The following is a 22,839-nucleotide window of genomic DNA, read 5'->3' on the forward strand; positions in this document are numbered from 1 at the left end:
TGGCCCTTTCTTTAAACACTTGGATAAAATAGTAAGAAAATTTATTTGGAACCACAAGACTCCAAGAGTAGGATTGAACAAATTGACATGGGACTACAGCCTTGGAGGCCTTCGTCTCCCCAACTTTAAAATGTATTATTGGGCATCACAAATTCGTTTTGTTTCCTTTTTGTTTGAAATGGATCCAGCCCCATCTTGGACCCAAATAGAATTATTTGAATTAGGTGAAACTGTTCCATGTAACATCATATACAAATTGAATTCCAAAAGTGTCTTAGTCAAAACAAAGAATCCCCTCACTATACATTTAGTAAGAAATTGGTGTGAAATTCGTAAATTTTTTGGCCATCAAACAGACCTATCGCCCAAAACACCGTTATGGCAAAACACAATCCTTCCTATGATTTATGAAAGTAAACTATGTAAGTTTTGGCATGAAAAGGGAATAACCCATTTAGAAAACTGTTATATTGAGGGGACTCTTATGTCATTCGAGGAGTTGAAACTTACCTACAACCTTGACAATAAGCATTTTTTTTTATATCTTCAATTAAGGGATTTTCTTAGGAATACGCTTGGTGATCAAATGTCCTTGCCGGAGCTATTCAGTGTTGAACAACTACTCCATGATAACCAAGTTTCATACAAATTTATAAGTAGAGTGTACTCACTGTTAATGGAAAAGTGCCCTAAGTTGAACATACATAAATCAAAAGAAAGGTGGGAGTCATGCTTAAACACAACCATAGATCAGGCTCGGTGGGAAGATCTGTGTCGAGAAAGTGTGTGTTCCACCATCAATTCAAGGTTCAGACTTATTAATTATAATTTTCTTCATCCGCTTTATTATACTCCTCAGAAATTACATAAGTACAATAGTGCACTCTCAGAAATGTGTTTCAGATGTGGTACAACAGAAGGTACATTCTTACATGCCACTTGGTTATGTGTGAAACTACGGCACTTTTGGAATGACTTGTGTGACACCATGTCCTGTATTACAGGGGTCTCTTTTCCTTTAGAACCTGAACTGTGTCTACTTGGCAACTTCGCAGATTTGAATCTTAGCTCCAATAGTATTAAATTTGTGGAGATTGCACTTGCAGTCGCAAGAAAGTGTGTAGCTTCAACTTGGAAATCAGACTTCCCTCTCTCCTTGTCAAAATGGTTTTCAGAGATGAATAAATGTATACCTTTGGAGAAAATAACCTATGTTCTGAGAAATAGATACAATCAGTTCATGAATATATGGCAACCGTATATTAGCTATATGGACACCATTAATCTGCAACTGATTGATCCAGAATTGATGTAGCACATTCTAGCTGAAATATGTATACCCAACTAATACTCTCTCAACGCAAAGTCACTCATATTATGTATTTTGTATTGTTTTCATGTTTGACTCTGTATTGTAGGGCTTCCAGCCATATGGTTGGAAACAACTATTATATTGACCGTGAACTGTGGTGAGGGAGGGGTGGGGGGAGGGATTGGGGAATGTCTGTTGAATGTAATGTAATGTTATTTTCTTGTCTAAGTTTGAAAATAAAAAACACTTTAATTCAAAAAAAGAGGTATGTTCTTCCAGAGGACAGCCCCGACGTGCTGCATCTCAAGAGGTATGTTCTTCCAGAGGACAGCCCCGACGTGCTGCATCTCAAGAGGTATGTTCTTCCAGAGGACAGCCCCGACGTGCTGCAGCTCAAGAGGTATGTTCTTCCAGAGGACAGCCCCGACGTGCTGCATCTCAAGAGGTATGTTCTTCCAGAGGACAGCCCCGACGTGCTGCAGCTCAAGAGGTATGGCAGGGGGCACAGGACAAAAACACCTGAGTAACTCTTCCACAGATCTGGAGCCACTGTAGAAATATGATTTTTGAAGCGTTTTCTGAAAATCAGATTAAAAGAAAATCACATTTACGTAGCCTACCAACTGGAGGGTCGCAGGTTCGCGCCCCCCATGTTCCCTCCGGCTTGGTCGGGCGTCCATACAGGTACGATTGTCTGTGTCTGCGTGTGGGAAGCCAGATTAGGAGTATGTGTCCTGGTCACTGCACCAGCGCCTCCTTGGATCTATACAGGTCTATACAGAGCGTGGTGCAAGTAAAAGAAAAAAGTGGATTTACTCCATTACTGAATTTGAATTTATAATCCCATGCACTAATCTTACTGAAAAAAGTAATCACTATAACGTGTTACTGCCCAAGATTGACGTTGTGTATAGAGCCTCTTTTCTCACACTAAACCAAAGTGGTTTTCTGCATGTTTGTGTCCAGAGTCACAGAGACGTTCCCAGAGGATGAGGACGAGCTGACGGACTCAAGCCTGCTGGAGGTCTGGAGCACTCCACCAGAGTCCTGCGGTACGGACAGCCTGAGTGAACCTACTTGCCAACCTTGAGACCTCAAAAAAAGGGAGGATTTAGAAACCAAAACGGGTGGGGATTTGAGTTTCAGAGGCATACTTTCCTACATTCTGGGGTCTCTACGGAACTGAATCAGATATTGTTCAGATTTCAGCATGTAATTATTAAATATGCCGTAGATAAAGAACAAGAAATTAGTGAAATATTAGTGAAACAGTTAAATATTCTGGTAGTCAGATGACCCAAAACTAGAATGGTTGTTTAATTGTGATGCATTTAAGAGAGAAAATCATGGAAAAGAAGGCAATGCATACTGTATTATTGAATTAACATTTATGTTTCTCATTTTCAGTTTTTCCAGTAACACTAACACACAGCATGTGCACATGTACGTTTTCATAGGACATCAATGGTGTACAGATATGAAAAAGTGACTGAAGGGAGGCTTGAAGCAGGAAGTGATAGAATGATCTGGGATCATCTCCAGTAAAAGCCAGGGGGTAAAAGTGGATTGAAGTTCTTGCCAACACCATACTACCCCAACCTCCATCGTGTCATTGTTCTTATCCTGCAGCTTCATGCATCCCTGAACACACACATTCAACTTTTTAACACCTGTATATAGAAATGAGAAACACTTGACATAGCCTATATATAGCAAATGATTTTGTTAAATGCTATACGTTACTACTTAATTCATCAGTTATATTAAAATACTTCAATGAGAGCTCTGCAGCAGCTAGGGTACTGTATAGTGTGGCACACTCTGTGTTTGTGCTTGAAGTAATAAAAAAAAGAAGAAAAAGTTGTCCAATAGTAAAGTAATTGGTCCAAAATGAATTGTGTAAAGGACAAGTAAAATGAATAAACAAATATGAAAATGAAAAAAAATAGCATTCTGCAAATCATCAGCATTCATTCATCAGTCTTTCATTTGTCCATTTAATTAACAGTTTCATTATTAAATGGTTCATTTTTAAGCATTCTTATTTAATAGGTTTATAAATAGTTTTACCGGCTCATTTAAAAGCATATTTTTCTGGAACCCTTCTGGAAGTTGAATATGTAGAGTAACCAAATAAAATTACTGAAAATCACTGCTTGGATTAAGCCTGAAGAGTTGCGCACAGAATATCAGCAGAAAGCAAAAGCAGGACTTCTGAGAGGTCTTCTGTGTAAAAAGCTCTCTCTCTCTCTCTCTCTCTCTCTCTCTCTCTGTATCTCTCTCTCTCTCTCTCTCATTGTATCTCTCTCTCTCTCTCTCTCTCTCTCTCTCTCATTGTATCTCTCTCTCTCTCTCATTGTATCTCTCTCTCTCTCTCTCTCTCATTGTATCTCTCTCTCTCTCTCATTGTATCTCTCTCTCTCTCTCTCTCTCTCTCTCTCATTGTATCACTCTCTCTCTGTCGTTGATTCAAAAGCAGCTGCCAAATCAATTAAGCAGATGCTGTTGCACAATAGGCTTGGGCGGTATACTGGGGTATTTAGATCATACCGGGGTATGATTTTCAATACCATCAAAAATATAGACGCTCTTTCTATTAAATTGAGTTATGGAGAATGAGATGCTGCATTGAGGTGACATTGTGAACAGCACGTCAGTAGAGGGTATTCTATTGGTGGAACAGGCAGAGTCAGCACTGTGCGCAGGTGCAGCTGAGCTGAAAGCTGAGAGAAAAATGGCGACTGAAGGTGCCGGGGCGGCTGGACCTTTAGCCTAAATATATATATTTTTACGTCTATTTATTTTTATTTTCTATACGCCATTGGTAGGCTACTTTTTTACCTTATTAATAGGCGTGTTTCAATCAACACTATATTGTTTAAGATCACTTTACACTTTACATACAGGCCTGCCCATAACGTTTAATTGCCATTCTCACAATTTTAGGACATTGTGCATGCAAATTAAAGTTTTCTGAAACATAGAGGTTGCAACCTTTTTTATTGATGGAAAATAAAAGATATAAATGTATTACAGCAGGAACATAGCCAACAGGAAAATTGGTTTGGATGATAACTTGCACAACCCCTCGCTAATAAAACCAATACTGTATACCGGGGTATGAAGTCAGGAAGGTTCAAGTTCAAGTTTATTCATAATATGTCCCAGAAGGGCACTTTGGGTTGCAGCAAAGCATAAAAACATAAAACAGTCATAAAATCACACAAAGCTCGAGATAAAAACATGAAAACAAAGTGCAGACACAAATAGACCATAAAAACAAAAATGGAGACACAAATAGACCACAAGGTAGTACAAAGTAGCAGTTCAAAGTGCCAGTGTAGTTTAAAGTGCATTAGAGGCCATGGCCGATAAGTGCAAGCAATGCAGTCCAAGAAGGACACTTAGCCACACAGCACTACATATTACAAAAAGAAAAATGCTACAATATTACTATTGTACAAGAGAACGTAAAATAAGTAAAACATCAAAACCCGCCTATATAATGAATGCCCATATAAAATGTATTCAACATCCAACAAAGGCAGCATAGATGTTACATTATATTCTCTTAAGTAGCATTTAAAGCTCGAATCGAAGCAGGCATCTATTTTTCTTAGCCAAGGGAGCACGAAGACGAAGGCCAGATGGAAGCAGCTCATATTCAGAGCTCAGCGGATGGGCATTGTCTGAGCAGATAGCCCTTGCTTTTTTCAGTACCTGCAGGTTGAAAATGTGGTATGAAGGTATGAAAACATAGATACCGCCCAAGCCTATTGCACAGCAGATGCCTTGTTAAAATGTTGAAATCTAAACTGTCAGCACCTCCACAAAGACAATGATCGGACAGTTCCTGAAAAACAACGAGTATTAAAATGACGTGACAAAGTCCTGATTTGTGCAGGCTTTCGGGTCTCACTGAAGAGGCGGATGGCAGTTGGACAGAAGCTGTCCCTGTGACAACAGGTTCTGGTACTGTAAGACATCAGTCTTCTGCCAGGGGTGAGGACCCTGAAAACTTTATGTCCTGGATGAGGACATCGGCCATCATTTTCTGAGTCAGCTTTAGCTGATGCGCTGCAGTCTGGAGATGACCTTGCAGGCAGCAGTAGCGTACCAGAGGGAGGAGGAGGAGGTGTAGAAAAGTGCCAATGCTGCCTAGTACCTTTGGCACCTTGAACTTCCTCAGCCGCTAAAGAAAGTACATCCTCTGTTGTGCCTTCTTGATGAGAGCTTTGATGTTCAGCTCCCGGCTGATGATTGAACCCAGGAAGCGAAAGGACTCCACAGTGTTGACTGGGGAGTCACACAGGGTGATGGGGGAAGGTGGGGCTGCGTTCTTCCTGTAGTCCACAACCATCTCCACTGTCTTTTGAGCTCCAGGTTGTTTTGACTGCACCTGGTCATCAGGTCACACAATTCTGAATATGGCCAAAGCCTAGAGTGCAAATGCCTTTTGAGTTGCTTGTTGTTTTAGCTATTATTGGAGCTTTTATTTAGCTCTACTCTTGTTTCTCTCTCTTGTCATTGCAGATCCAGTCCCTGTGGATTGTGGCACAGGTATGAAAAAGGACAAGCAACAGTTTATTTTCAAAGCCGGACATATCCACTTTGAAAAATGCCACTACGATAAGTTTGAATGAACTCCTCTCCTTTTAAGAAGTGGGCGGCTTTAGCTCAGGAGGTAGAGCGGGTCGGCCAATGACGCAAGGGTTGGCGGTTCGATCCCCGCTCCCTCCCAGCTGCTGTCGTTGTGTCCTTGGGCAAGACACTTAACCCTCCTTGCTCCCGATGGTGTGTAGGCACCCTGCGTGGCAGCCTGTCGCCATCGGTGTATGAATGGGTGAATGTAGACGACCTACTGATTGTAAAGCGCTTTGGATAAAAGCGCTATATAAATGCAGGCCATTTACCATTTAAGAAGTGCTACTGTTTGTTTAGATTTCATGGTGACAGTCTGTCCATCCAGATGATATTCTTGTCACTGTCTCCAGAGAGAAGCTGCAGCCATGGCGTGGCGCCGGTGACGCTGGCCCAGGTGAAGCGCTCAGATCCTGGCCGGGTTTTCCACATCAGTGCTCAGCTCCGCTCCTATCAGCCACTCCTGCTGCACCAAGCCCTCAAACTTTACTGCCCCAACTGCAAGTCCATGTATGCTTCCACTGCCTGTCTGCTACATCAACACCTCATGCTGCACAACTTCATTGTGACATTTTAGCGTTAAAGGAGCAGTTCACCCAACAATGAAAATTCAGTCATTATCTACTCTACTCACCCAGATGCTCGTCTGGCGTTATCCAAGTCTCCGGAAGCCCTGAGATGCCAGGTTCACTTGATAAGACGTAATTTACACCCTGTTTTTAGCTTAAATCTGCACTGTATAGCCGCTGAGCTCAAAGCCCTGTTCATGTTAGCGTGCATGTGTTCATGTTAGCGTGCATGTGTTCATGTTAGCGTGCATGCTGTTCATGTTAGCGTGCATGCCATATTTGAAGTCAACTTGGGATGTAGGGGGATTCTAGAGACTTGGATTACACCTGACGAGCAGTATGGAGACATTTTACCGATAATTAATTAATTAATTTACATTTTACAAGTTCCCATGAACTACAGTTGTTTGGGAGAATGCTGCAATGCTGTTTTGCTATGAAGCTCCAGGACTGTTTTGTCGACTAAAAACATCACCGACCTTCCATGTGGGTTAGTAGGTGTCTTGACTGAATTATCAATTTTGGTAAATGTGGTTTATGTAGTTTTACTTTTTACTTGATGACTACTGTTCTCATCTGCTCACGCAGAGGAAATGTTCAGAGAGCTTTGTTTCTTTATTTTGGGTTTTAAATTGGTCATAACTTCAATTCTGGGGCGGCTGTGGCTCAGGAGGTAGAGCGGGTCGTCCACTAATCATAAGGTTGGTGGTTCGATCCCCGGCTCCTCCAGTCCGCATGTCAAAGTGTCCTTGGGCAAGACACTGAACCCCAAATTGCTCCCACCCTGCGTGGCAGCTTGCTGCCTTCGGTGTGTGAATGGGTGAATGTAGGCACATTGTAAAGCGCTTTGGATAAAAGCGCTATATAAATGCAGTCCATTTACCATCCATTTACCAAGTCCAGGTAGCACTAAAAAGCTCAGAAAAACTCTTAAATGTGTCTTTCTGAAGCCTGTAGACATCTTGAAGGATAATGAGCAATGAACATCTGGCATTTTACCCCTAAAAGTAGATGGAGTTTTGCATAGAAATCCTTCACGTTGTGAAAGTAAAAGAGTGTAGAGCTGCAACAATTGGTCGATTAGTCGATCAGTAAGCAAAGAGAAAAATTGAGCTTCTTGGATACTTAGAGACACATTTTAATTACGACGTAAAGTACATGTCTACTGCAACAGTTCAACAAACAATGTACATCTTCAAGAGAAACGGGCACAAAACGCAACGCCTTTCAACCTCTGGTCTTCGTCAGGCTGTAAAGGCTGAGTGTGGACTGCCACACCTGTATAAAAGGCATAGTGGTATAGGTGAGTTGACATGGCACACAGAAGAAGGGTGGGATGCAACAATTACGTAAAAGAAATATACATGATATATTCAAAGGAAACATGACCGATCAAAGTCCTCATTGAGTCCGTTTGGTGCGGCTGTATTGAGCGCATGAATCCAGCGCGCTTCGCTTCGTGCTGGATTCATGGGGTTTGATCAAGTCAATGGCCCAGAACTGGAGATCACTGTCACTGTGGGAATGTTTAATAAAGTGATCGACCAGCGCGGCTTTGGTGTCACGGTGGCGTTTGTGTTTGGTAATGGGCGGATTGTTTATCCGTTACCCTGTGACGTGCAGGTAGTGAAGTGTTTGAGCGTGACCGTCTGTCTGTCCAGGGTTATGAAGGACTAGATTTTTAGCATCTGTGCGCAGCATGAGCAATGTGCGCACAGGAAGTGTCCAATAGGGGGAGGTACTAGAGAGTCAATAGTGCGATGTGCATTATTTGGAGAGAGTGTGGTGTGGCGTGACCAGTCTGTCTCTAATACTGGGGTTGCGTGTGAAGGCAATCCTGGGGGGGTCTGTGAAGCTGCCATGCACTTGTAGTACTCTCCAGTGATTCAGCAGGCATCTTCTGATTTTATTGACCAGGGGGCGTACTGAAGTACTGGAGTACTGAAGTACTGAAGTGTCACAGGGATTCTGGGAGGTGGTGTATCTGGTACACTTTACTTCGTAATTAAAATTTGTATCCAAGAAGCTCCATTTTCTCTTTGCTTGTTTAACTTTGGCCTGCTGAGCTTTCTTGTGCCGCATTTTTGTATTTTCCTTTCTCGATCAACAGAAAATTAATCAGCAACTATTTTTTACTTTCGATTAATCATTTAGACACATTTTTGAGTACAAAATACTAAAATGCTCTGCTTCCAGCTTCTTAAGTGTGGTCTTTGGGTTGTGGATTGTTGGTCAGGACAAAAGAAGACTTCAAGGATGTCATCCTGGGCTTTGGGGAAAAAGTGATTGACATTTTTCACCATTTTGTGACATTTCATAGACAAAACGACTAACCGATTCGGCGAGAAAATAATGAACAGATTAATCGTGAATGAAAATAATCGTTAGTTTGCAGCTGTACTGTACTAGAGCGTGGTTTCTCTGGTGCGGCTTCCCGTCTGTGATTTCCCTCTGTGTGTTTGCGGCGTCAGGCAGGATGTCCCAGATGATGAGGCGGTGGCCCGCCTGTTCTCGGAGGCGTCCGGGGACCTGGGACCCTGCAGTCACCCGTGCAAGTGGTCCGATCAGGTGGAGGTCTCCCCCGGCCGAACTCTCACCCTGTACCTATCCACTAATATTGACCAAGGCAAGAAGGTGGAGTTCATCTTCCTGAGGGGTGAGAATCTAACCCAATGTGATTCTGTGTCCTTTGGGAAATTTAAAGGTTCCATCTTGTGTCAAACAAGATTTCCTTGCTTCTTTCATTAGGAAGGACTTGGGTGTGCTACAGTATATGCAGTAAACATCATGGAAGTATCAAAACACATGGGGCTATATCTTGCGCCCAGTGCAAGGGCAAAATCATTGCTAGTTCCTAGCACTCAAAATCTCACTTTTTCCCCTTTTAATTACCAGTGTAGCGGTAGATTCCCTGCCTACCAACATGAGGGTCGCAGGTTTGCACCCTCGTGTTACCTCCGGCTTAGTCTGGCATCCATACAGGATTGGTTGTGTCTGGTTAGGGTTAGGGTTAGGCTGTGTCTGCAGGTGGGAAGCCGGATTAGGGGTATGTGTCCTGGTCGCTGCACTCGCGCCTGTTCGAGGCGAAAGGGAACTGGTGGGAATAGCGTGATCCTCCCACGTGCTACGTTCTGCCGGTGAAGCCCCCCGCTGTCAGGTGAAAAGAAGCGGCGGGCAACTGCGCATGTGTCAGAGGAAGCATGGTGCTAGTCTATGGCTCTCCCCAGATCGGACGGGGGTGGAGCAGCGACCGGAGCAGCACGGGGGGAAATTGGCCAAGTACAATTAGGAAGAAAATGGGGGGGAATCGGAAAAAATATATACATGTAAATAAATAAATGGATAGAAAATACTATCAAGTTGAGGTTATGGATATAACCCCGGTTTTTATAAAAGGTGAGGAGGACCTGGCAAATGGGGGGGTATCTTGCCTCCGCAAGATTCACAGAAGACAATGATCTACACCGTTGGGAAACACAATGGGGTGAGCAAAAAAGAGGGGTACCCTCTGCACCTCGGTGCCCCTATATATGCCCAAGCAGGGGGTGTGCATCTTCAGATTGACAAGACCGCTTCTCGATCCGCCCTGGTCAAAAAGGATAGTCTGGTGAGGTTCTCCTCGCCTTTTATGAAACCGGGGTTATATCCATATTACTTTGTTACATTAAACCACTGGTAAATTCCCCCTGTTCTTCCCCACGGTTGCGGGTGTGTTTTGGTCTCTTGCAGGTTCGACCCTAGAGGAAACGTGTCTCCTGGCAGCCGGCTACCAGAACATCGTCCCGGTGCGGCCAACAGGGGGCAGCATGGCACTCCTGGATCTGTCCGCCCCCTTCCTGTTCCGGGGCAGGAAGCGATACTACGGGTCAGACGCCGCTCTCTTTTGGTTTCTCTCATATAAACAGCCAAAATCCCTCCCATGCCGGTCGGGCCTTATGTGAACCAGCTGCAAAAAAAAGGGAAAAAAGTAGTGAATGGCGAGAGAAAATCATTTTTTTATCCCGTTTGAATTCTGCCATGAAGTACACATACAGTATGATGTTTGTCAATTTAAAAGATAACTTTGCAAGTCCAGAAAGTCACAGTATGTCGTAAAACTGTTGCACTATAAGTTATAAATCAGAAAGACTGTCACACACAACCAGTCACGTGACGTCATAACTTGTTCTCCCGCCAGGCCATGTTGGTGTTGGTGTGACGTATATTGTGTGAGACAAGAGATGTAGTTGATTGAGCGGTTTCATACAAAACTAAACGTTACGTTTCAAGTTTTACGACAAGCTGCGACTTTCTTGACTTGCAAAGTTATCTTTTAAATTGACTAAATGTACATGTGGACTTCATGGCACAATTCAAACAGGATAAAAATAAGTATCGTCTCTCGTCGTTCACCACCATTTATATTTGATATTGATCCGTATTAATTAGTTAATTGATAGCAGGCTAATCTCGAGATTTCCATAAATTCCCTGTGCCAACCATGTTTCTATGACCAGCCAATCAAACCATGTTTCTATGACCAGTCAATCAAACGAAACGACCCAAAATGCAAGCTTCGGGCTTGAGAAATGCATGTACATCCTCATTGTAAATGTAACAGTTGTTTGTTCATCACATAAGGTTGGCTATATAACATACACGTCATAAAAATATTCACTTATGCTGGCTATTTAAAAGGAGGAGATGTGTGGAGATTTAATTTGAGCCTATTACAATTCAAAGTGGGCTGAGAGGGGATTATTGGCTAATGGAAACCCTTTCACTATCGATATTCTATTCTGCTCTGTTCTATGATGTATCATGTTTCGGTGTGTTTTTTCAGGTGTAAGCAGTGCTCTGATGTGCGCATGAGGGAGCCATGTGCTGCTGAAGGAGCGGAGGTGATAGACCAGAAGATCGTCGCAGAGGGTAAGGGGAGGGAGTGAAAATGAAAGAGTGGAAACATGAAAGTTAAGGCCGTTAAACACACGGGGCGACACAAATTAACCTTAGGAAAATACAGAATGCAGGCAAATTATTCGCCCAATTTACCCTTTTCACAGCAGCATTTTGTGTCTCAAATAAATTCAGGGTAAACACAGGTGCAACCAAAACATTAATGAGGGTTTATAACTTCCAATCCATTTAGGTGTTCCAGTGCTGGGGGCCATCATGAATGTTTCGGTTGCACCTGTGTTTGCCATTGCAGATCCGGGTGTTTTGATTTATTGTCAGTGAAACCAACAACACAGCAACTCTTTGGCATATCGATATTAATTTAAACCGTTTTAAATATAATAGTTTGTTTGAGGTGTTTTCAGCTTTTGTACAGTCTTCCCATGGCGAGGTTCCCCCTAAAGGTGGCGTGGTTATGAGAGCCTGCTCTCCTGTCCACTGACGAGGCTTCCACCGCTCTTCTATCCTCTCTCTCCTCTGCTCTTGATTCTCTCTGCCCACTCACCACTAAACCTGCCCGATCCTCTCCCCCTGCTCCCTGGCTAACCGAAACTCTGCGAACTCATCGAACAGAGCTTCGGGCAGCTGAGAGAAAATGGAGAAAATCACATCACCCTGAAGACCTCTTTTCCTACCATCTTATCCACTCCAACTTCACCTCTGCTGTCTCCAAAGCAAAAACCTCCTTCTTCATCTCTGAAATCCAGTCCTCTGCATCCAACCCCAGTAAACTGTTCTCCACCTTCTCTACGCTCCTCAACCCTCCCTCCCCTCCCCCTCCCTCCTCCCTCTCTGCTGATGATTTTGTAACCTTCTTTACTAAAAAGGTGGATGACATCAGCTCCTCCTTCCATCCTCCAGCCACCCTCACTAACACTCCCGACTCCAATTCTGCTCCTCGGCCCCTGGTCCCTGGATTTCCTTCCTTCTCCCCCCTCTCTCCCGATGAGGTGCTTAAACTCATCAGCTCGAACCGAGCCACTTACTGCCCCCTCGATCCCATCCCTTCCTCTCTCCTCCAAACCATCTCACCGGACATATCTCCCTTCCTCACTACCTTCATAAACTCCTCTCTGTCCTCTGGTCTTGTTCCGCCTGCTCTAAAGACTGCAAGAGTCAAGCCTCTGCTTAAGAAACCCTCCCTTGACCCTACTGCTATTCAGGACTACAGACCTGTCTCTCTTCTCTCATTCCTTTCCAAAACCCTCGAACGAGCAGCGTCCAAACAACTTTCTCTCTATCTCTCCCAGAATGACCTCTTGGACCCTCTGCAGTCCGGTTTCAAGGCTTCTCACTCCACTGAGACAGCTCTTCTTGCTGTCACAGAGGCCCTTCACACTGCTAAGGCCTCATCCCTCTCCTCTGTCCTTGTCCTCCTTGACCTGTCTGCTGCCTTCGATACAGTCAATCACCAAATCCTTCTTTCCACTCTGTCTGACCTCGGCATTTCAGGTTCTGCACTCTCCTGGTTTGCTTCCTATCTCTCGAACCGCTCATACCAGGTCTTATGGAGAGGGTCCGTCTCCAGATCCTGCCCTCTTACCACCGGTGTACCCCAGGGCTCAGTCCTGGGCCCCTTTTCCTTCTCTATATCAGATCTCTTGCCTTTGTGATCTCTTCTCATGGCTTCTCTTATCACTGCTATGCTGATGACACCCAGCTTTTCCTTTCCTTCCCCCCCTCCGACACTCAAATCGAGGCTCGCATCTCTGCATGTCTCAAGGACATTGGCGACTGGATGTCTGCCCACCACCTCAAGCTCAACCTTGGTAAGACAGAGCTACTCTTCCTCCCAGGGAAATACTGTCCTCTCGCAGATCTCTCCATCTCCATCGACAACACCACTGTACTTCCCTCCCAAACAGCTAAGAACCTTGGGGTGATCCTCGACAACCAGCTGTCTTGCTCAGCCAACATAGCTGCGACAGCACGCTCCTGTAGGTTCTCCCTCTACAACATCCGCAAAATCCGTCCCTTCCTCACAAGAGAAGCGACTCAACTCCTGGTCCAGTCACTTATCATCTCTCGCCTGGACTACTGCAACATGCTCCTGGCCGGCCTACCTGACTTCTTTCTCTCTCTTTCTATTAATAAAAAAAATAATAATAATAATAATAATAAAAAAAAAAAAATCCTAAACTAAACTCGTACCACTGTTCCTTCAGAATGTGTAGTTGTCATAGACTGTGCTCCATAGTTGATTGCTCTATTGCTGACAAAAAGTGTGTTATTGTAAGTCGCTTTAGATAAAAGCGTCTGCCAAATGACGTAATGTAATGTAATGTAATGTACTACAAAATGACGTATTGTCGATCTGATGTATGTGAACTAGCTAGCTAGCTGTTAGCTACTTTATAAGCCTGCTTCTGTAACCATGTTCGCTGGGCTCAAAACATCCCTGGAAACCAAAAATAAATACGGTATGTGTTTAGAGTTTGTCACACCCCAGGAAAAGGTGTGACGTGTGTGTGTGTGTGTGTGTGTGTGTGTGTGTGTGTGTGTCTACGCTGACGGAGGGAGAGAGAGGAGTGAAGTCATTTTAGGGGCATAGTTAATTGTCTCACATGCATCTGATCGGCCCCCTTTGATTTGCTTTTTGATCGGAGGACTCCGATCAAAGCCGATTGAGCCAATATCGGCCGATTGATATCGGCGTCCGATCGATGGGAGCATCGCTACCTTTAATGTTCCCTCCTCCACTCCGCTCTGTGTGCAGTTCTGGGTGTTCTCCCCTTTAAAGGAAGGCTTGGCCAATTTCCAACTCGCTTTGTATATCATTATAATCTCAGTAATATAAATCAGATGATCAATGCTTACCTTCGGTATATGTTTTTGAGTAATCCACGTTTGACTGCCTGCAGAAGCTCCGCCCCCGACAGCTGGTATGGGTCATTAGCGCCCATTAAGGCTCTCGATGTGATTCTCGGTGGATGTGCGCATACAGCAAAAATAAACAGTAACAATAACAGCCACCCTCGAGCAACATCTGTTCACTTCCGCGTCCAGAATAACACGTAAGTGCTGGAATAAACTGCGGAGCTCTCGGTGCAGGAAAACATGCATGGAAAACATGAAGACATGCTGTGTGCAGCTCTGGGTGTTGGGCTGCCCCTTTAATGTCTTCCCCCATGTGCAGCTCTGGGCGTCAGGCTGCCTCTTTATGGGTCATTTATACTACATTTTCATACGTAAATAGATGCGTCCGTTCCGTTACGATTACACCGTACAGTGTAATCGTCACTGCCCACATACTTCCATGTGTCTTTTACGTTGGTATCATGTTAAGAAGCATTCACCAGTGGGCAGTAGAGAGTCAAATGTATGAGTCTGTATGTGCTTTTGCTCCGTTTCATGCGTATCCATAAGCTTTCAGATGACGGACAGAAAACGCACGAAATGAACGCAGAGTACGGACAGAGGGCTCTGTCCGTCTCCGCCTTTAACGTAGAGTATAATTGGGCCTTTAATGTTCCCCCCCTCTCTCTGTGTGCAGCTCTGGGTGTTAGGCTGCTGCAGTTCTGCATGCTGATGAAGCTGGAGCTCCAGGACGCCACAGACACTATGGAGGTTTACCTCTGGAGAGACGCTGTGAGTTCACAGATATCAACATGAAGGAAAACCCAACACCATCTCCAAAACAATTTGTCGGTCCACAGCGCAAAACGTAGTTTAAATTTGTTGAATCTCAACATCTAAAGTTGCACAATTGCAACTTAATAAATGTAATAATGAAAATAATTAAATTAAATTAAATATAGCCATATCTGCAGCTGGAAGTGCTCAAATTATTCCTCGAGCACCTGGCTACAGTGCAGATTTCAGCTAAAAACAGGGTGTAAATGATGTATTTTCAAGTCAACTTGGTATCTCAGGGCTTGTGGAGACTTGGGTTACGCCTGATGGAAGCTATCAGCTTGTTTAGTGTAGGGGCATGTGGGAAAAGCGGCTGCCAACTGAAGTGATCTTAAGGTCTCATTATGCTTTCCGCATCAGCGAGGAACGCGAGTGTCCGCGCGGAAAATTGATGTCAAATCAGCAGACACGCCCCTCCGCGCGGACGGTTTTCGACCGGCCGTGCGCACGCCGAATTTTGTAACTACGCGGACGGGCGGACAAAGTGGAGTTTTCAAGACTCGCGCTCAATTCCGCCTGCAGAAACCCACACAGAGTATACAAGCTCCACACGTTTCCTCGTCGGATTCCGTGTCTCTCATTTCCGTGCGGCCGGCCAAAGCGTCAAGCATAATCCAGGCTTTAGTCAATACTGCATACATTTCAAAGATTTCTATTCACATTTTAGTGGGGGCACGGTGGCTCAGTGGTAGAGCTGTCGCCTCACAGTCAGAAGGTCCTGAGTTCGATTCTCACCTGGGACACTGTGGGCGCTGTGGTTGTGTTCCCCCCCATATCTTCAGTGCCTACTGCCCAGGTGGGGTATCTCGTCGTAAGGGCCTTTCTCTCTGTGTGGAGTTTGCATGTTCTCCCCGTGCTCCCCCAGGGGGTTCCTCCGTATATAACCCCCCCACTAAAAACATGCAGAAGATCAGATCATCATCGTCATCCGACCAGTGACGACAACATCCGAAGTTGGTCCCCGGGCGCTGTACGAGAAAGCGACCACTGCTCCTGGCCTGCCCCCCGGAGGAAAGGACATGCCTGGATGGGTTAAATGCAGAGGACACTTTTCACCGGCCACTGTCAGCATGAGTGTGTTGTGGCCGTTGTGGTATTCGTGTGACAATAAAAGACGGGCTTGTCCCCGTTACGAGAGAGAGTTATACATGAAAAAATATGGAAATAGGGTCCAGATTGAAAAATGCAGAAATGATCCTTTAACAATCAAATAAAACCAAACATCATAGTCATAAAATGGTTTGTGTGTTTCATTAGGAATCATTCTTTTCTGTGTCGGCGGAGGACGCAGCAGCCAATCAGGAGGCTCAGGACAGCATCCGTCACACCATGGACTCCCTCTGCCCTCCAGGAAGCAGTTTGGGTATGTCCGTCAAATCCATCAACCAGTTTATCTACTGTTTTTTCCTATTCTATCTAGATATGGGTATATGTGATCTGTCAAAACATTCTATGATCATACACATCCTATATCCGGTGGTTGAAAAAGTACTCGAATCCTGTAAGTCACGGGTTCACAAACTTAATAATGTACACAAAATATACCACAGAAATCTGTGTATAGTAGCATGGCCAGAAGAAGCAAAATTGAAAAGCAAGAGAAGACTAGATTCTTATCATCACTTCTTGTTTTTCTTGTCATAAATATTTTAGAACTTAAAAAATTGTTTAAAGAAATTTAAATATTAATTAAATAAAACAAAATAGATATGAGTGGGCAGGATTTACTGAGTTTGAGTCTGATGAAATTATTTGATTCTGTAACTCCTTGTTCACAAATCCAGTTTGGACCAAAAAATTAACTGCAGATTCTGGGATTTTGGAAATTCATTCATGTTCACATTGCGTTATTTATTATTATAATAACATTTTCTATTAATTGTTAATCTCTAAGGTGTTGTTTGTCCCCAGCTGAGCGGCCCTGGCTGGACCTGTGTGTCAGTGCGTACGAAGAGCAGGAGGATGGACAGACCCAGAGCTGCTACCAGATCTGCCACACCAAGCCTCGCAGAGTGACCTCATCATGCCCTGTGAAAGCCCGCTTAGAGCTTCCAGGCTCCGCCCTATCAGAGCCCGCTTAGAGCTTCCAGGCTCCGCCCTGTCAGAGCCCGCTTAGAGCCTCCGGGGTGGAGTTGTTTCTGTAATATCATTGTATAGAGCCCTAAGGATGATTGTTAAAATATTTCATGTTTCTCTCTTTGTTAATAGTGTTAATATGTTAATAGTTTTCAAGGGCACTACCGCTGCAGTACTGCCACAGTGGTCGTGGTAATGGTTGGATTTTTTGCTGTTTGTTTCCACCACTGAGTCCAATAAGATGTCAAATAAAAGCTGAGAATCCACAGATTCCAATGGGATTAGTTTTATCACTAGGGTAGGATGAAGGGTGGAAGGGAGGGATGGTGGGACAAAAAAAGAAAAAAGGGTCACTGTTAATGACAGGCTGTATGTACGTTATTGCTAGTGACAATTGAGGTGATATTGATCTTTGTCCTATTTTGTATTGATGTCATACTCTTGTAGTTTATATTTTTGTATTTGCAGTAAACAAAAAGCCAATAAATCCCTTCTTATTCTCAACCTTTCACTCACATTATAGACGGTTTTCACCAGCTGCAACCCCACAAATGTTGCATTACCACCACCTGAATTGTATCAGCTTCACAGTGCTAACTATTGACAGTGTCCACTTTCTCAGCTATTCAGGGGAAAACACTGACATAGCCTACTTCTATTTCTATTTTTGCTATGTAAACGTTTAAATGTAAAGATAGGCCTATGCGTGCAATAATGTACTGATAGTCAGCTTACTCTAACATGTAGCTTTTATTAGCCTCTCAGGCTAGCTCCGGGACGCGATCTTTTTTTTCCCATGATGGCGAAGGCATGACCCGCCCCTCTCTGCCTCTAATTGGCTGACTGCACTCGGCTGCTCTCGCCTGCTTATCTCCCTTTCTGCTGCAGCATGTTGAAGAAATAAATGTTCAGTTTGAACAACACCCATTCTGGTCATTATAGAGCAAGATGATCGCTTCCACTACCAGGGCCGCCCAGAGGGATGGCAGTGCCCCTCCCCCGCACGCGCCTTACTGTGTCTGTGCCCAGTGGGGTGGTGCCGCTGGCGGCCCTCTCCTCGCCTCCTCCCCTTCTCTCCCCCTCCTCTCTCCTCTTCTGTCCCCCTCTCCTCTTCTCTCACCTCCTATTCTCCTCTCCCCCCTCCACTCCTCTTCTCTCCCCCTCCCCTCCTCTCCAGCAGTTCGTTAGTTCTCTCCAGCAGCCTCTCTGCGGTCGCCTTTTATACACGTTCCCAAACAGGCAGGACAACGCGATTGGCTGGCTCAGATTTGAACAGAGCCAGCCAATCGCGTTATCCTGTGATGACGTAATGTCCTGTGCCCCATGACCGGATGGACCATATATGGACTTCCTCCCCCCGACTGGCTGGTGCTGTCATAGCTGGATTAGAAAAACACAAAAGACTTGCTCCGGCCAATCCCGGCGCTTGACTGCTGCGTAGGCGGGCACAGGGCGTGGTTATTGCCTATCTTATGTGGGGTTAGAAATCACGCGTCATAGCTGCTGACTGTTACTGCACTATCCGTCAGATCCCTTTACAATACCAACCCCGTGCAATCCATAAAGGTACATGGACGTTACTCTGCGGAAACTACAGTAACAAAATCACGAATTGCTCTGTTTTTGGAGCTCTGCATGTCTGTGTTTGTCTAGTTAACGTTAGCTAACGGCTAACATTCGCTAGTTAGCCAACCAACCAGCAGCTAACATTAGCTAGCTAGCTAGCTTACCGGAAGCGATTTTTTTTTTCGGATGATGGCGAAGGCATAACCCGCCCCTGGCCCTCTCTGCCTCTGATTAGTGGCAGCGTTATAAACCATAGATATGACTATATTAAAAACATAAACACACTGGCGTCTTTCATGCAGGCTAGCAAGCGTAACTGCTGTATGTCTGTCTGACCCACTGAGTCTGACGGTCTGACCACAGACTGTAGAAAGAGATGTAATGCAGGATAGCCAAGCGAATGTGTTTGGATGGAAGTTTGACGCTAGGCCAATCAGAGGCAGAGAGGGGCGGGTTATGCCTTCGCATAGCCTTCGCCATCATCCGAAAAAAAATATCGCCTCCGGGACAACAACGCTTCCTACCCAGCATGTGCACGTCTTTCCGACAGGGGTGGTTGTTATGGCAACTATCAACAACAACAACAACAACAACTACTACTACTAACTACTACAAGACATAAAGACCGAAATAGGCTACCTTGTTAATGTATCTGTCGGAGACACGGCCTAACGTTAACATTTAATATGAGCCGAATATCAGCCTGTGCTCAGCTATGTATACAGGAAGTAAACCGGATATTCAGGTGCGTTGTGACGGTTCTTATTGTTGTCAAGTTAAAACTGTCTATATTGTGATCTTCAAGGCATACAGATTACACAACAGCATGGGATGTATTCGAATTTAACTGGGTATTAAAGAAGAAGAACACAGCCGTTCGCTAGAAGCCTGGGCACAAAGACTGTATCAATGAAGAGCCTGCTGAATCCCACACACCATAAACAGTAATATTTCTGATCAGTGAGAGGCAGCAATGTGCCGTAAGGCATCTAGTCTGCCGGAAAGCTATCAGAAGAAGAAGAAGAAGAAGAAGCCGTTCGCTAGGTCAAAGGCTAGGTGTCGCTGCAGTAACGTCACCAAGTGGAGACCGCTACAGGAACCAAAGAAGAAATTCAAAATGGCAACCACCATGGATGTGATGTCAACAAGTCGTGCTCAAAACCTTGGCCATGCTTGGTAAAGCAGGGTGAACTATCCGAAGTGCACTATGAATATATAACCAACAATGTTAAGTTAAGTACCTAAATTGCATGCGAACAAAATGTGGAGGTTAAACACAGTTCGCCACAAAGCTGGTCGACCTGGCAGCAGCCTGGAAGAATTCAAGTTGAAGAGGCGAGAGCAAGAGCAAGGTAATTTGTTTGTTTTTAATACTATTTAACAAGCTGTCATTATGCCAATCAATGGGAATTAATATAAAGTTTGGTCTGCTCTAATCTGAGATGCAAATAAGATGCTGGAATTGAACGGGAGACCGACTTGGCGCATAGTGCTACTACTGCTAGCAAGCACAAGAAGGTAGCTTGTCTCATGTGATACTCAGGTCGCTTTCACATAAGCTGTTTGGTCCGCTTAACCGCGCCAGAGTTAGTTTCCTCGGATTATGCGCTTCGTTTGGGGTGGCGTGAAAGCGCAAACGAACTCTGTTACGGAACAAACAAGCGAACTCTGGTCGGGAGTAACCTCGCGTCACCAGGCTCTTCTCGGCGAGAAAGAGCCTGGCTTCCAATCCGTTCACAATTGATTTTGTCACCCTACCTGGTTCCGGCCTAGAGCCCGCCCTAGACAGGAAGGGCAGCGTTTCTAGCTCGTCAACGTTTACGTTAACTTGACAATTTTCCTGAAAAAGGGTCCTATGTTCCCCGCGTCCTATGTTCCCCGCTCCTGCTAAAAAGGGTCCTATGTTCCCCGGGTTCTATGTTCCCCGCTCCTGCTAAAAAGGGTTCTATGTTCCCCGGGTCCTATGTTCCCCGCTCCTGAAAAAGGGTCCTATGTTCCCCGGGTCCTATGTTCCCCGCTCCTGCTAAAAAGGGTCCTATGTTCCCCCGGGTTCTATGTTCCCCGCTCCTGCTAAAAAGGGTTCTATGTTCCCCGGGTCCTATGTTCCCCGCTCGTATGCGTAAATTCGGCGAGTGCAAACCGCAATATCTCGAGGTTGTGAGACTTCATTGACAGACTGCATGAGGGAAAGCTCAAGTCTATAGGCTCAGATATATGCACACATTCGAGTCCGACAGTAAAAATAAATTACAAGTCGGTGACTGCGCGGCGGCAGCAGCAGCAATATGCTATCCATAATATTAAATTTTTCAGAGAGAGAGAGAGAGAGATCAATATTTGCAACATTCACGCAGCACAAATCGCCTCTGCCTATATAACCCACAGACATGCACAAGTTCTGTAAAGCCATTCAAATAAATTGTTTAATTTCACTTGATATGTTTCCCAATGTTTTTTTACATTATATATTTTTTATTTCATTAATAGAGCATGTGGACTTATAGGCAACGAAAACAAATAGGCCTGCTTTAATGGCTTTCTTTAGCGGATAAATCACCGACAGCTAAAAGGTGGCAGTTTATCACCAGTTCTTACTTACTACTTTGAATACCAAAATATAATAGCCTGGGGCTAGGCTACATATCAAGCGAAATTAAACAATTTATTTTAATGGCTTTACAGAACTTGTGCATGTCTGTGGGTTATATAGGCAGAGGCGATTTGTGCTGCGTCAATGTTGCAAATATTGATCTCTCTCTCTCTCTGAAAAATGTAATATTATGGATAGCATGTTGCTGCTCCTGCTGCTGAATGTGTGCATATATCTGAGCCTATAGACTCGAGCTTTCCCTCATGCAGTCCATCAATGAAGTCTCACAACCTCGAGATATTGCGGTTTGCACTCGTCGACTTCACGCATACGAGCGGGGAACATAGGACCCGGGGGGAACATAGGACCCTTTTTCGGGAGCGGGGAACATAGAACCCGGGGAACATAGGCATGACCCCCTCTGGTCCGCTTGAAAACGTGGGTCTCGGTTTGTTTGCAAGTGAACTCTAGCGCGGTTCGTTTGTGGTGTGAAAGAAAACAGCCTACTTCTTCTTTTCCTAGTACTTCTGTCTTAAATGCCTGGGCCCTGACAGACAGAGCTGAAGACAGGGCGTCGGCAGTGTCTGGGCCGTCGGTGAGAGAAATCACTCTGATTGGATGGTCAACTGGTTTTTTAAGTTTAGCTCATTTGCCGCATCCCCCCCACATAGCCAAGATACCCCCTGCAGTATACAGTGAGCTACAGTAGTGAAGTTAGTACCAGTAATTATCGCCATAGAATGGAGGGCAAGGAAACCGCTGTTAAAAATCCACTAAAACACACATCTCACGGCGCTGAAATACATGTTGTGCTTCGGGGACTCACCACACAATGAAATATCAATCCAAAATGCACATAGCAGTGTTTTTGGAAGGAAAAAGTGTATTAGTCAATGGGAAAAGTGAACGTGATCTCAGATTATGACGCTCCCATAGTCTTCAAAGTCATTATTCGGCCCACTTACCTAAGCCACATATCTTCTGAACATTCTGACACTAAAATGGCATTTTTCAGACAGACAGATCAGGAGAAAATTAAAATTGTTCAAGACCTCTGTCTCTGCAGCACACGCATGAGATTTGGCAACAGGAACTCACATTGGCAGGGAGCGATTAGCTAAAGCTACATGTGAAGTTTGTTGATATAGTAGCTAAATCTGGTTGGGAAAATTATTTTTTAATCGAATATCTTAGTTGCAACTATATTGAGTTAATAAGGGGAAGCTTTGTATTTATGTGCGTGGTTTGGTTTCTGTGGAGTTTGTGAAACGCACAGTCATCTTGCAACACTTGTGACCACCAGAGCTCTGGTGACCATTTATGAGACTTGCTAGTAACATTAGTTAGAATTAGCGGAGCCTGCGGTGACGCACCTCTATAATGGACTCTCTCTGGTTAGACCCAGCCGGCAGTGGTGACTATCACCAACCACCCTCAACAGCTTGAACCTCTCATGTCTCTGTGCTGGAGTAGAGAGCAGAGAGAAAGACATTTTTAAAACTTCTGTTCATATCTCA

The 22,839-nt window shown here is 44.6% G+C and overlaps 2 protein-coding genes across 2 annotated transcripts in view; both read left to right on the forward strand.

Annotated features, from left to right (window-relative positions):
• LOC310789952 (protection of telomeres protein 1-like) overlaps window positions 1-17,463 on the forward strand; it is a 54,250-nt gene extending 36,787 nt beyond the window's left edge. The window contains exons 12-20 of the mRNA XM_083651672.1: window positions 2,279-2,364; window positions 5,846-5,872; window positions 6,307-6,463; window positions 8,994-9,178; window positions 10,252-10,387; window positions 11,345-11,430; window positions 14,951-15,045; window positions 16,348-16,453; window positions 17,002-17,463. Of these exons, the coding sequence (XP_083507798.1) occupies window positions 2,279-2,364; window positions 5,846-5,872; window positions 6,307-6,463; window positions 8,994-9,178; window positions 10,252-10,387; window positions 11,345-11,430; window positions 14,951-15,045; window positions 16,348-16,453; window positions 17,002-17,171 (1,048 nt within the window). The 3' untranslated portion in view covers window positions 17,172-17,463. The remainder of the gene's footprint in view (window positions 1-2,278; window positions 2,365-5,845; window positions 5,873-6,306; window positions 6,464-8,993; window positions 9,179-10,251; window positions 10,388-11,344; window positions 11,431-14,950; window positions 15,046-16,347; window positions 16,454-17,001) is intronic.
• Window positions 17,464-19,993: 2,530 nt separating this feature from the next.
• Window positions 19,994-22,839, forward strand: part of tmco6 (transmembrane and coiled-coil domains 6) — a gene marked incomplete at its 5' end in the record, with an annotated part of 51,084 nt that continues 48,238 nt past the window's right edge. The window contains one exon of the mRNA XM_083651674.1: window positions 19,994-20,084. Coding sequence (XP_083507800.1) covers window positions 19,994-20,084 — 91 coding nt within the window. The remainder of the gene's footprint in view (window positions 20,085-22,839) is intronic.

This window comes from Poromitra crassiceps, assembly GCF_964638095.1.
Source record: "Poromitra crassiceps genome assembly, chromosome: 15".
In the NCBI taxonomy this organism is placed as follows: Eukaryota; Metazoa; Chordata; class Actinopteri; order Beryciformes; family Melamphaidae; genus Poromitra; species Poromitra crassiceps.